The sequence below is a fragment of the Leguminivora glycinivorella genome, chromosome 8 (assembly GCF_023078275.1).
Source record: "Leguminivora glycinivorella isolate SPB_JAAS2020 chromosome 8, LegGlyc_1.1, whole genome shotgun sequence".
Lineage (NCBI taxonomy): Eukaryota > Metazoa > Arthropoda > Insecta > Lepidoptera > Tortricidae > Leguminivora > Leguminivora glycinivorella.
The window spans coordinates 4,415,548-4,431,274 of NC_062978.1; the positions used below are offsets into that span (position 1 = coordinate 4,415,548).

The window sequence follows — 15,727 nt, forward strand, 5'->3', positions numbered from 1 at the left end:
CTATCACTACAGGAGTTGTGCCATCAAGATGCAGAACCAGGACCCTCAAAAAGGAAAAAGTAAAATGTAACAAATTCTGTTTTATTTTTACAATACAATACAATACAATACTCTTTATTGCACACCTTGATAAAATACAACAATACAAAACAAGGAAGAAACACGAACAAAGGTAAACAACAGGCGGTCTTATCGCTAAAGAGCGATTTCTTCCAGACAACCTTAAGGTAGCGGAAATTGATAAATTTACATAATGTCAGTAGGTGTCAGCAAATTCGAAGAAATAAACTTATCGCACAATATAGGCAAAAAAAAAAAATTATACATAAACATACATATATAAAGATAAATAACTAAATGCATAAATATATAAATAAAATATATATAAATAAATACACATAACAGTACCAGGTTATTTAGAAGGAGTAGTCAGACAAAAATATTACGGAAGAGATAAAAAATGGAGTTTAAGTAGTCTCTTGAAAGAGTTAGGAGACTGAGCACGTCTTATGTCATGAGGTAGGGAATTCCAAAGTCGCACACCTTGAAAAGTAAAAGAATGATTATAGAATTTTGAAGTAGAGGAGGGGACAGAAAGAATTAAATTCTGGGCGCACCTTGTAGAACAGAGATAACTAAAGCGATTTTTAAGATAGCGGGGAGTAGCAGGGTTAAATAGGATAGAATAAAGAAGAGACAAAATGTGAAAGTTACGGCGAAGACGGATAGGGAGCCACTTGAGCTGCAAACGGAAGTGAGATACATGGTCATATTTGCGTGACCCAAATATAAACCGAATGCAGACGTTTTGGATACGCTCAAGCTTACTAAGTTGCTCCTCAGTGAGATCGAGATAGGCCACATCAGCGTAATCCAAAATGGGAAGGAGAGGTGATTGTGCGAGGGCAATTTTGGTAGGAATGGGGAGGAAGTTACGTAGTCTCCTAAGAGAACCAGCTGCCGCAAATACCTTCCTGCTGACTTCGCTCACCTGAGGTCCCCAGGATAACGTACTGTCAATGATGATGCCAAGGTTTTAGGTGTTTTATTTTTCTAATTTACTAAACTTCAAAATTTTACTGTATTTTATTTATTCATTAGTAATAGTCAAATCGATGCAAAGTTAGCTTAGACAATTTTTTCAGATAAACGGATATCAAAGAAAGTAAGATCGAATAGATAGCACTTTCAACCTAAAACTTTTAGCGTAAACTATTTTACCTTAACCAATCTACCAGACTCTTGGCTTCTCTATTAATAGATTTTTTTTGTTTACCAAAGTAACTATTCGTCTTACTGACCTTTATTTGCACTTAAACTAAAGCAAAATAAATTTTATACAATGCTATATTGCAATATATACCATATCATGAAGTATTTTGCAGATTTTGTCGAAAAATATTGGTAAAACGCTACATTTTATAAATGCGTCAAAAATTAACCTTTTTTGACGCTTCATATCTCGAAAACTATTTGACAGACATTGATAAAAAAGATGTCAAACTGTTTGAAATTTAATGCGCTTTCAACATTACAAAGCAACTTTTGACCAAAAACGCATAGTTTTTTAATAAAAAAATAAAAACCAAAAAAAGTCCGATTTTTTTACTTTTTTTTTAAATTACGAAGTTAGCACACTTTTTTTTTGCTTGCAAAATATAGTCTTACATTCCCCCAAGGACTCCAAATAACATACCAAAAATCCAGCTTTACATCACACTTTGTTTTTTTAGCCGATTTTCATGTAAGATTTGACCGGTGTACTGGGAGATTCGCAGAACAACGAAGGGAGTGGCGCAAATGAGTTGTGAAGGGCCGCAGAATTTGTGATGAGACGTGGTTTACTGCACTTGCTGATAAGAGGCAGAAGCGACGCCAAGGACTTTCAGTGCCGATTTCCGCAAACTTCTCTCCTCGGGCCTACGATAGACTATGCCGGTATTGTCGGTATCCCATCTGTCTATTAAGTCACCAAAAAAGGTGCCTCTCGAATGTTAGACCATAAACCGTCTGCAATAGACGTTAAGGGCAATGAGTAATGAGCTGGAGTTGGAAATAATACATTGAAAGCAAGAAACACTACCATCGCATAAACTTGGATCGATGTTCGAAGTTTATTTTAGAACTTAATTTATTTCCTCAATAATTATCCGTGGAACTGCGTCGGTACGACTACTCAGTCTATCGGAGCGGTCCCAGGTGTGCACACTGATACTGAAAATTGTCAAACTCGCGGGTTGCGTATTTGACGAAGTCCATTGAGCTGCACGGTCGAGTGAGACAATGGACAAATTAGTGTCGCACGCCAAGGCTTCCACGGGCTGGGTGTCGCTGCGCGCCGTGCTGCGCGCGCGCCTCGCGCTCGGCCTTTACTCCGACTCCGTGCGCAGCGCTGCGCCGCGCGCCCTCGCCCGCGTCTACTGCCTCGTGATGCCCACCTCGGTCCTCGCTTTACTAATCAACCGATTCATCGACAATACATCAGAACTCCTCAGCTTCATACCCGCCGCTATTTTATACTCTTCAGCGGTATACATGCCGTTTATAACCGGCGAGACGCACTTCTTTCACTTCTGTAAAGTGATCGAGGGCGTCGACAGGGCGTTGGGGTATTCCCATTTGCCGCTTGTGACCCCAGCGGCTAGAAATACATTTATAGTTATGATAATACATCCGTTATTCCATTGTATTATTATTCCATTGTATTCCATATATTCGCAACCCTGTTTCGATTGGATACATTTGCCTAATACGATACTTGGATTAATAACGACTTTAGATTGTATAATTGAAGTCATCTCGTTGGATCTGTTGCGTTCTCGACTGGACCTGCTGCGGCGAGTCTTTACGTCAAGTTTGAAATGGCACTCAATTAATGACGCCGTTATAACGTGTCAGATTGAGACCATCGCCAACTGCCTAAAACTCTATAAAACTTTGATTGATCGCTTGAACGCTTCATTTTATTGGTCAAAAATACAGGTAAGTAGTTGACTATCTTCCAATTCTTCCATGCCATGACATTGTTTGTACTGGACCTTCTTTTTTAACTCTTGGGAGTACTCGTAAGTGTATAATAACGAAGTATTTACTGACATAGACTACGTTTCCACCAAAACTGAGTGTAGTTACGTAGCAAGAGATGTATTAACATGAACCAATAAAGTGTTCCTCTTAATTTAAACATCATCATTCAGCAAAATTTTCAATTAAAATAATAAATACATAATTATAAACGCTGTAAACTTTGTTCCAGATGTTTTTGAGATTCGTTATGGGCTTCACTTTTTTTATCTCTACGGGCTATCGAACCGTATTGAGACTCAAATACAATGTAAGTACTTGTATCATACAGGCTAGTAGATACAAAAGCATTTTGAGGAAACGTGTCAAGATATTTTTTGGATCAGACTCTTTCGTCATGATTTGAGTAAATTTTCCGTCCCGTTTTCGAGCTAAAGGCCAATAACAAATGAAAACAAAATAATTCACACAACTCCCCAAATGAGGCAAATCGGCTTATACGTATATAGAACAATCAGATAGGTATATGTATTAGCACGGGGTGGATGAAATGGCGACAGGTCACGGGAACCATTTGTGACACCCGGATGCCTCTTCGACTGAAGGGCAAAATTTAAAAATCAGTCATCAGACCTGTCGTCATGTATGGATCAGAGTGTTGGGCCCTAAAGGTGACGGATGAAAAGAGATTGCATGTAGCAGAGATGAGAATGTTAAGATGGATGTGTGGCGTGACAAGAATGAATAAGATAAAGAATGAGTATATCAGAGGAAGCCTGAAAGTAGCACTGATAGTTGAAAAAGTAAGAGCGAATCGACTAGCATGGTCATCATCATCATCATATCAGCCTTTTATCGCCCACTGCTGAGCATAGGCCTCTCTTCTAGTACGCCACTTCTCCCGGTCCTGGGCTAATCTCATCCAGTTGTGACCCGCAGTTTTTCGGATGTCGTCGACCCAACGAGCCAACGGATGCCAGGCACTTCTTCTATTTGTTAGCGGCCACCATTCCGTTAACATTTTGGTCCACCTGCCATCACTCTGCCTAGCAACATGTCCCGCCCAACTCCATTTTAGTTTAGTAATAACGAAACCTACGTCTTGCACCTTAGTGCGACGACGGATCTCGGTATTCCTTACTCGATCTTGCATCTTAATACCGAGCATGGCGCGCTCCATGGCTCTCTGTGCTACTTGTATCCTATGCACAGCCTTCTTAGTGAGCGTCCATGTCTCGGCACCGTAGGTCATGGTGGGCAGGACACATTGATTAAAGAGACGGGTTTTCAAGCACTGTGGAATGTCAGTGGGTTTGAGGATATCCGCAAGTTTATTGAATGCCGCCCAACCGAGCTGGATTCTCCTGGAGATCTCCTTTTCTTGAAGTGTTTTGTCAAAAGATATAACATGTCCAAGGTACACTAGCATGGTATGGACATGTAATGCGGAGGGATGAAAGGCATGTGACGAGAAAGATATTACGAATGAATGTGGAAGGTGGTGGAAGTAACGGGAGAGGAAAACCGAAGAAGAGGTGGATGGACTATGTGAGACATGATATGGAACTAAAACAAGTTAATGATGAGATGACGAGTGATAGAGATGTATGGAAGAGAAAAACATGCTGCGCCGACCCCAAGTGACTGGGATAAGGGCAAGAGAATGATGATGAGATAGGTATATGTAAATGTTTTAAGACGATTTTTAGCTTGCTGGAAATGACTTAATTACTTGAAACAAAATGTAATTTTGGTCGAGATAAGTTCGTCTAGGTCGTCACCAACTGATCCTACCACTCTTTTTACATACATTCTCTTTGTTAATCTCTCATCCATCCTCTCCATTCTCCATATCATCCATATGCCTGAACTATCTTAACATACCCAGCTCAATCTTTGTCACTACATCTACGTCCATTCCGCATTTCTCTGTGATAACGCTGTTTCATGATTTGAGCAAAATTTCCGTCACCCGTGTAAGGCAAAAACAAATGAGAACAAAAATAAACCCATAACTCCTGGGATGAACCAAAGTCAGCCTTAACGCATTTAGAAGTTTAAAACCATAGCAGATTCTTTAGCACAACTTGCCTTGTCGCGCGCGAGTCTATACTTGAAGTCGCGCTTGATGTATGGACTCGAGAGCGACAAGGCAAGTTGTGCTACTTGTGCTAAAGGGGCAGGTGTCCCTAAAAACAACACCAAAATGATAAGCTGTGATAGGGCATCTTTAACTTATCACATTAAGCGATCTTTCAACGCACTAAACCACACGCTGTTTGTAAATGAGTAGTCTGTAATATAATGATGTATGTAATGTTTGGTGAAGGAAGGCGTGATGGTGGGAACAATGGAAATGGTGAAGTCGGCGATGATAACCGTGGCGTCGTGCGCGATAGCCGTGCTACCCGCCGTGTTCGCGGAGCTGGTCAGCGGGGAGGTGGACCGGCTGCAGGCGGCTGTCGGAGACCGGCTCATTGAACATGAAGGTGACTAGGATCTAGACCTAAGGGGGAGTAGTCTCCATTGTTCAACACTTGGTATAAGAGAGCGCTTCGCGTGCTCTGAATGTCGAGCGGAACCAGACTTCGTAGTGTGTACGGCGATAGGGCGGGGCGCCCGTGGCGTAATACGTGCGCTTCGCGCGCTCTTAACTTCGATGTTTTTTGTTGGGTTGTTCTTTGCAATCATATGCATATTACTTTACGGATGAGTTTTATAATTATCCACAAGTAGCAAATCTGGGCACAAGAGTTTATATAGATAGATAAACCCTAATATTTGTTCATCTGCAGACCCATCACTTGTGTCGGCTCTGAAACTGGCCGGGGACTTCCTGCTGGAGCGGCCGTTCCGGCTCACCTTGTGGCGCGTGTTCCCGCTGGGCGCACCGCTCGCGCTGGCCTTCGCCGGCCTCTGCACCGCCTACCTCACCGTGCTGGTGCAGCTCACTGGCGCCATCTAGTCGCTGTAAGTGCTGCAACTATCATCTGGAAAGATGCTGTGGCCAATGATGATGATGACTCAAATGAACTTAATTTGGATACCGCTGACAATAATCTAATTGACAGATTTAAGTGCTGGAGTAGAAAAAGAAGATTTAAAAGTGTTGATTTTACACCGTAGCTCCTGCACAACATACAAGTGACACGTTTGATGCACTTGATGTATACATAGGGCAATAGTACACGTATCAGTCTGGTGTCGGAATAAGACATTCCTTATGTTGTAGCGGTGTAGACCGTGAAACTGGCTCAGCGACCCAAAAAGGATCTTGGCCTCCGACACAAGAGATCGCCACTCTGCCCTATCCTGCGCCACTTCACGCCAGTTGGGTACACCAATTGCGGACAGGTCTTTCAGGGCTTCCTCGTACCTATAGATGGTCAAGCAAATATTGTCACTAAATAAAAAGGCGCGAAATTCAAATTTTCTATAGGACGACCTCACCTTAAAGCTGAGTTTAGACGTGCAAGTTATTGCTGCAAGTTTTGAGACAGAAGTATACGCAAGAAAGAGTTGCAGATATTTGCCACTCACTCTTACCTATAGTTGCGTCTCAAAACTTGCAGCAATAACTTGCTGGTCTAAACTCAGCAGCTTAACCTTCGCCGTACATTTTTAAAATTTGCTGCAATTGTTGAGTGACAAGACCAGCTTTAAGTGTAATTTTAATAGTCCTGCTCCTAGCTCCAGGTTACTGCAAGGACCGGTATAGGGAAGGAAGGGATACCTGTAGGTACAAGTGTATAATTATGTACTAAGCGAACGTATCTTTTAGGGTTTAGGTTTTCTAAAACTCAAACTTTTTTCTCTTGTATCCAATGTTTGTTTTTAATTGTGGTGTTATAATAAAGTGTTCATTAGCTCACTTATCGTTAGTAGCAATGTAATAATAAAATTTAAAAAAAAATCAGTATTGTTACTTTTACTTTAAAAGTATAGTTTTTTATTGGTACAGTCACCTGCAGCTGCAATGCGGAGACTGCAAAATTATGTCCCACTCTAATATGGCATATGGCCCTAGAAATATGTTTGTGTCAGAAAAGTTTGAAAAGTAACATATTGTTGCAGGTGGCAGTATTATTTGGTGGGTACCTATCAGAAATTACGCGTTCTGACACCAAAATAGAAAATAATACCACAATGACATGCAATACCGAAAAAAATCTCTCTGGGAATCAAAGACTACTTTTTTAATCCTCTCTGACCGCTGAACAAATTTATTTATATGGTAAAAATATGCTTTGAATCAATAGGAAGAACATAAGATGGCTATTAATGTCTGCAGTGGAAAACAACTAAGTTTGAAAATAGGTTACTAGCTTTCCTAGTAACATTAATTAATATAATTATAGATTATAGACCACGACTTTTTACCTAATTTGAATCTATTTAGATGAAATTTAGTATTGAGATAGTTTGAATAGTGGGGAAGATTACAGAGAACCTTTAATCTTTGACCAAAAATCCCCCACCACCAAATTCTGGGTGGCTTCACTTCTAACACGATATCTCAAGATATACATAATTAATAATTCTGCCAAAGGAAATATTTTGTCCATTAAACCCTGTTGTTTCTAAAATGAGTTGGATATGAAATAATACGCATAAACTTGGATCGATGGTCGAAGCTTATTTTACAACTTAATTGACTTCAGATAATTATTATGACCTCAATAAAATTATTATACGTGGAATTGCGTCTGTACGACTACTCAGTCCATCGGAGCGGTCCCAGGGGTGCACACTGATACTGAAAATTGTCAAACTCGCGGGTTGCGTATTTGACGAAGTCCATTGAGCTGAACGGTCAAGCGAGAAAATGGACAAATTAGTGTCGCACGCCAAGACTTCCACGGGGTGGGTGTCGCTGCGCACCGTGCTGCGCGCGCGCCTCGCGCACGGCTTCTACTCCGACTCCGTGCGCCGCGCTGCGCCGCGCGCCCTCGCCCGCGTCTACTGCCTCGTGATGCCCACCTCGGTCCTCGCTTTACTAATCAACCGATTCATCGACAATACATCAGAACTCATCAGCCTCATGCCCGCCGCTTTGGTATACTCTTTAGCAGTATACATCCCGTTTATAACCGGCGAGACGCACTTCTTTGACTTCTGTAAAGTGATCGAGGGTGTCGACAGGGCGTTGGGCTATTCCCATTTGCCGCTTGTGACCCCCGCGGCTAGAAATATATTTATGATAATGACAATGCATTCGTCATTCCATAGTATTACTTCCATATATGCGCAACCCCGTTTCGATTGGATACATTTGCCTTATACGATACTTGGATTTATAACGACTTCAGATTGTATAATTCAAGTCATCTCGTTGGATCTGTTGCGTTCTCGACTGGACCTACTGCGGCGAGTCTTTACGTCAAGTTTGAAATGGCACTCAATTAATGACGCCGTTATAACATGTCAGATTGAGACTATCACCAACTGCTTAAAACTCTATAAAACTTTGATTGATAGCTTGAACGCTTCATTTTTTTGGACAAAAATACAGGTCAGTTTCTTCAGCTTCAGCTGTCAATCTTCCAATTCTTCCGTGCAATGATATTGTTTGTATTTCTCTTTTAGCTCATTTGGAGAACCGAGCTTGCTACGGGCTCCCAATTAATATAAACTCTGTTCCAGATATTTCTAAGATTCGCTTGCGCCTTCATCCTTTTCATCGCTTTGGGCTATCAAACCGTATTGAGACTCAAAAACAATGTAAGTATCACGTAATAGATAGACAAAAAAGCATTTTGAGAAATTAACTCTCGGAAGAAAGATTTTTCTAACTCTCGCTCCACCTGCGTGAATTGAACATTTAGGTACTGTGTGAGGCGTGAATTTGTTACAGGTTTTCAAAACCTATGTTTTTTTGTCACGGGTTCTCACGGTAAACAAAGTAACGGCAGGGTACGACAATTTAAACTCAATAGTTATTTGAAAATTATTCAGAAATTCAAATCTTCTAACTAAAACTTTTAGTAAAACTAAAAAGTTAAATATAGAGTATTACCAAGTTAGTGAGCGCCAGGTAAAATGTTGTCACATATTCGACGAGAATTCTCCTATCTCTACATTCTACAACTCTCGCTAACCCAGTTCCTACCGTACCTCAAGGGCGTTAGCCTCTTAGCGTAATATTACGTGTGTAATGTTTGGTATAGGAATGGATGGGAACAACGGCCATAATAGCGATGACGGTGGTGAGGTGCGTGGTGACGTACGCGTCGGCGGCGCTGCCCGCCGTGTTCGCGGAGCTAGTCAGCAGGGAGGTGGACCGGCTGCAGGCGGCTGTCGGAGACCAGCTCATTGAACATGAAGGTGACTAGACCTATGGGGAATTACTCCCATTGTTCAACACGGTATAAATGAGTGCTTCACGCGCTCTGAATGTCGAGCGAAGCCCGAATACATAAGTAGTGTGTAGGGCCTTTTGCTTAGTAGTGCGCTCGGAATGTTGATGTTTTTTGTCGGTTGTTCTTTGCAATCATATATGCTTTATAGAGTTGTGCCTGCTCGTTCACTGAAAAGATCGCTCCCAACTAGTACGATCTCCTAAGTGTACTAGTTCGTTCTTTTAGGACATTTAGTACAGTAGTACACCGAAATAGCGAGAGACAAATTGTGTATATGGCGTAGCCGAGAGCTGATCGGCCGTTTTCGCGCGCTCTCGGTCTGATTCAGTCGGTTCTAGTTCGGTTGCGGTCGGATCACACGGATCGCTTTGCAATCATTGTCACTCCTCGGCTCTTCGCTCCTTTCGCTCCCATTCTGTTGCGCGTGTGTGAGTGTACTAAATGTACTAGAGAGCAGAATCATTTGGGAGTAGTTCGGTCTAGTACAGTGCAGGGAATCGTGTCTTTTGTACTATTAGTACATGTACTACACAAGCCTAATGCTTTACTAAAGATTTTTAAATCTTTGCGCAAGAGTTTATAAAAACCCTAATATTTACTAATATTGTTTCGTGTGCAGACCAATCACTTGTGTCGGCTCTGAAACTAGCCGGGGACTTCCTGCTGGAGCGGCCGTTCCGGCTCACCTTGTGGCGCGTGTTCCCGCTGGGCGCGCCGCTCGCGCTGGCCTTCGCCGGCCTCTGCACCACCTACCTCACCGTGCTGGTGCAGCTCACTGGCGCCATCTAGCGCCCGCGATGTTCCTGCTGCCTTCCCCCTCGCCGCGTGTTCCCGCTGGGCGCGCCGCTCGCGCTGGCTTTCGCCGGCCTCTGCACCACCTACCTCACCGTGCTGGTGCAGCTCACTGGCGCCATCTAACCGTTGCCGTAATGATCATCATATTCGTTATTTAAAAATGATTTTAGGTGTTGATTTTATAAGGTAGCTCGAATCCTGCTCAAAATCCAAGTGAGACGTTTGATGCAGTATGTAGAATAGGGCACTTTTCTCATTGTACTTATACGAATCCGCTTATATCGGTGTAGTGTCGCAGTAGAACAATGCTTATGCTGTAACGGTTTAAGCCATGAATGTATCAATCATAGTTTTGCAAGTTTTCAGTTAAAACATTGTCAAATATGTCTATTCCAAGTGTTGAAAATGAAATTCAGTTGATCACTGTTCCTATGTAGTTTGTAGAAATAAAATTATATGAATAAAACAGTATTGTTACTATTTTCACAAGTATATCTTGTTACTGGTACATTCGCCTGCAATAATATGTTACTCTTCGATTCGAAGGCTGCAAAATATTATGTCACACGCTATTACAGCCAACAAATGTGTTCGTGCGACATACATATTCTATAGAATGGAATAAACAAAACTTTTTTTGTGTGAGAGACTAAAAAACACTCTATCCATGACACAAAATATTCAACCTTGAACATTAAAGTAGATAGCGTAGCTAGCTCTCCCTATCGCTCTTCAGTAGTGCGCGACAGAGACAGACTGCCTTTCGGACGCCACGTAGCGTCAACGATCGTCACGTCGGCTGGGCCGGCTGGCGAGTGGCGAGTCAGACCGTGTAAGCATTTCTCGCAGACCTCCAGATTGACGTTAATCATACATTTCTCGATGACCCCTTCCTCCCGTGGGTGTCGCAGAAGTTAACTAAGGGATATGGGTTTAGTTGTGGTCTAGGTGATGCGATGGCCTAGAAATCCGTTACTGCAATTTCACGATTTCGTTTTCTTTCAACCTTTTAATTGATAAGAGTGGCACCGAAACTTGAGCAGTTTCATGTACTCCGCCTACCCCTTTTGGGAATATAGGCGTAAGTTAATGTATGTATGTATGAAGCGATGCTTGTTTTGGGGGATTACCACTATTGTCAGTTTTCGTCCATTTGACGAAATTTTAATATAACTGCTTCTATATCACACGGTCTACCGAAATTCTTATCATAAAAGAATTCTTATTTAGGAGTTAATTTAAAAATCGGAATAGAAAATTCTTCTTAAGAAATAACACACAAACCAAATCGGGTACATTGCATCAAATATGAAAGCCATGGCACACATTTTGCATAGAATCGCAACGCTGTGCTGTAAAAGACAAAACGTGTGCACTAGAAATAGGTTAGTTTATTCCGGCAGCGACCCGCGGCAATCCGCGAGGATCTTGACCCGACGGGGCCCGACAAAAGCTCACAAAACAAAACACATCCACTGATCTGAAGAAACCAGGCGTTCCGTTCAAACGTGTAAGCACGATAAATGCTCGGCGCGCGACGAAAATGCCAGCGGCAACCGGCAATGCTAGTATCTAGGTCATTTCGCTTTTACTCATTCTCCTTCGCAGATAGTCTCATTTTGGTTGTTTGTACACATAATTTAAACAATTGTAAGAATATAAATGTGTCCCTCGTTTTAAATCTGTGCACCGTTGGTCTGTTTTTACATTACATTTATTAGTCGAGTTCTAATCCCGTTTAATGTTTACCTGCCGCAATTAATTACCTTTAATTTTCATTAGTGCCTGCTCCATTATTTGTATTTGAGACCAGAATACGCAATGGAAGTCACTGGAATCTTAAACCAATGAGGAAAATGCTGTTCGTGATCTCATGTGAGTGTTTATCTACTTTATGTATTCATCTGTTTGGTTCAAGTGACATCTCAATTTGGATAGAGCCCAAAGGCACCGGTATAATATCGTGAATGTAGGTAGAATTTGATCAATACTCGTACCTTTAGATTGGATTGTTGTGCAACGTTTGTAGAGGTGGCGCGGAGGCGCGCCGGCCGTAAACATCGCGTTGCGCTCCATTGAAATGTTATGTCTCTGAGGGCCATGTTTTATTGAAAAACTTTCCACTTCTCGCCGGCGCTCGCGAGTCGCGCCCGACCTGCTGCCGCCGCCCGAGCAGTATTTGCGACTCCGAGTCGGTCAACAGCTATAAAATAACCATCAGAATGATGTAACACTAACCTAAAAATCAGCCAAACAGCCGGTGTGAAAGATGATCCCTATCTATACAATTGAACGTGTTACGGGCGTGCTTGGTCGTAAACAGTGGAGTAGGCGCAAGGTGGTTGGAGTAAATCGCTCCATTAGGCAGTTAAAAGCTCGTCGCTATCGCCGGGACATAACTCAGGCGCCCGTCTCCGCGCGGCCCTATAAATTACGCCTTTGTGCGAACGGGGCGTGCCCGCTTAAAATATGTACGACATTGTCTTCCCAGCGCACCTCCCCTTCTCATATCTTCTACTGAAATCCAGTGAAGGTCACTATCGAGTAAATTATCTATTCGTGCGTTTTGTTAACCCGCACTGGGAATCGGAAAGTTTTATGTAGGTCGCTTCTGATATCGCAGGGGCGACTAGTCGTATGCGCGAGAGGAAAGGATCAGGCAATCATTCACACTTGCGAACGGTTCATTTTACGGCTCTCAACGAAAGGTGGAGAGCGTATACTTTCATTTTACTGACATGCGATCTGTGAACTATAACTAGGGTCGATATTGGGGTCGGTTCGAATATTGATATTTATTTACATATATAAGGTCCTAATTTATTAGATGCAGATATTTTTACAGCTGATAGTACTCGGTCTCTGGAGTATATTAAACCGTGAAACATTATAGCTTTTACGATGTTTTTTTGGAGAAAACGGAAAAACAAATTTGCTACGTAAAAACACCCTGTTTATGTGATTATTAAATGAAAACTCATTGAACAGATTCTAGTACAGAGGTACTACAACCAGAGGTACAGAGGTACAACTAGAGGTAGTGGTACGTAAAAGAGTTTACGTACCACTTAACTGTAACTGGCCACTTCAATGACATGTGCAGTTTTCCCGCCGAACCTTTACGACATTTACAACAAACAATTGTTGACATGACAGACAGTGTTATTGTGACATGTGATAATGATGATTTTTTTTAGACGAAATTATAATTAATTTTTTTGTTAGGAAAATGAAATCAAAAAAGTTACATGAAAAGATTTCTTAATTTATATTTAAAGTTAATTATTTTAATGTAAAGTATCATGTGTTAAAATATCTGCAACTAATAAATTAGGACCTTATATAGGTACCTAATAAAAATCGTTCGGTTAAACTAGTGATAAGCAACACCGCCTAAACTGCCTAACCTGTTGAAGGTTCAAGCTAAAAACGTTGTATGCACGAAATACTAAATTATGGATTATCATAATCACCATAAATTCAAGTACGGACACGGTTTAGCCCGTAATCGGAGCACCTGATCCTAGTGCTTAGTAAAACATGGCCTCTAAAATGCCTCGCAACATTACAAATCGTTCAAGATACACGAGACAAAAATGAAATATATGTAACGCGACACGTAGTGAATAAAAATCTTGGACCGTCATACAAATAGTCAAATACCATAAATATAGCAAGATACATGAATACTAGAAACCAAAACAAACGAAAGCAAACAGAGAAGTCCGCAATAATAATGTGCGTTTAAAAAAACAATTTTTAACCCCCGACGCAAAAACGAAGGGGTGTTATAAGTTTCACATGTCTGTCTGTCCGTCTGTCTGTCTGTCTGTCTGTCTGTCTGTCTCTGTTTGTCTGTGTGTCTGTTTTTTTTTGTCTGAAAGCTGAGTTAGCCATGTTTCATGAAAATCGGTGCACTATGTCGCGGTCGGGGGTTTTTTCAAAATTTTAATTTTTAGTCTCGTGTATTGCCTGTCAGAAAGCGAAAATATTTATTAATAACATCAGTCAGTATAGGTCAGTTTCCATTTTATATTTTAGTGCTAATCTACTTATAATTGGACACATGTCATTAATTTATAATTGTATGATTATTAACAACCACTTTTAATTGCAAGTTATTAGAACCAAACTGTTAAATATTTAACAGCAGTACTCGAAAAGTTTGTACAAAAATGAAGGAAAAAGTTAAATTTTTTCGTCATTAAGGTCATGTCTAGTATCTATATTTTCTTAATAATAACAATTATCCTGGCGTAGGGATGTGACGACCCCATCGCCCATTGGTTTTACCAGTGCAATCAGTCAACGCAGGGCAGCTTGTGGCGAGCTGTTGGGGAACAGCGACCCCACGTACCCGAGTGCTCCTGGGGAGTTCTGTTACCCTTACCCGTAAGGCGGGTGGGTGGGACAGTACTCTCTACCTCTGGCTTGCCTTGGCTGGCTGTGCAGAGTGGGGTCGTTAGGGCTACATGCCCCAGGGGTGGAAGTGAAAATTTGCATAAGACGCGAGTTGGTGCAGTGGCTTCACAGCCACTGGGCAGAAAGCGGTGTACACCTCTCGACACCCTTGAGTTCTCACACCGGTGTTGCCCTTGAGCCATCTTGGATGTCGCTTTTTGTGGGGGCCCATCTTGTGGGGACGAGTCACCGTCTGCCGGAAATAAAATTGGATACCGTTTTATTAGGCAGGCGTCCGGTTTTTTTATCCATAGCCCAGTATTTAGTCCATCACTTTCATCAAAATAGACCAGTTCATTTTAGATTCCATTAACTCTCAAATAGTCCATACACCCTGGCGGGTGTTGCCTCTGCGTGTGTCCCATGATACGGGCAAGGGCAACATTCGCTCGGTGTACCCCTTACATTTCATTAAAGTGTCGAAAGGGCCTCTACGTGTTGGCTTCGGCCCCGCGCACGCCTCCCAAAGGTCCGGAACACCATTGTTCCGTGATGGGAAAGACATACAATTATCCTGTATATATCTTAAGAAAGTCGACTTATATCACTAAATGTTGGTAACAAAATAGGATCAATTAAAATTTTCTGACGTGGCTATGTACAAAGTAGCCGGGAACTGCTCTTAAAGCATTGATTCAGTTAATATCTCAAAAGCGCAGAGTGGAGAAATAATATCATAAAATAAAAAAAAAACCTCTATAAATAAAATTATAGGTACGCGTATTGCAACGTAAGCTGCTCCGACAATACGAGCGCCTACAGGGATTAAGTCATACGTGCTGAGTCGCGGAAATTTAATACGAAATAAAAAACGTCCGTTCTGCGAGTTTCCGGAACGAAAAAAAACGGATGCTTTGTTCGACATGATTATTGAATTTCTTAGTTTATCATTAGTCGTTGTAATATTAGGATTGAAATACTGAGAATTCGAAATCGATTTCCCCGTGGGAGCGTAGCTTCGTATCCTACCGACTGCGCCATGTAATACATACATACATACATATAATTACGGCTGTATCCCGTAAAGGGGTAGGCAGAGCACAGGAACTACTAAGTTTCAGTGCCACTCTTGGCAAAAAGGGCTTGAA

The 15,727-nt window shown here is 41.7% G+C and overlaps 1 protein-coding gene across 1 annotated transcript in view; it reads left to right on the forward strand.

Annotated features, from left to right (window-relative positions):
* The window catches only part of LOC125228660, a 49,011-nt gene extending 40,314 nt beyond the window's left edge, over positions 1-8,697 (forward strand). The window contains exons 2-4 of the mRNA XM_048133315.1: positions 5,354-5,513; positions 5,820-5,994; positions 8,668-8,697. Coding sequence (XP_047989272.1) covers positions 5,354-5,513; positions 5,820-5,989 — 330 coding nt within the window. The 3' untranslated portion in view covers positions 5,990-5,994; positions 8,668-8,697. The remainder of the gene's footprint in view (positions 1-5,353; positions 5,514-5,819; positions 5,995-8,667) is intronic.
* The last annotated feature ends 7,030 nt before the right edge of the window (positions 8,698-15,727 follow it).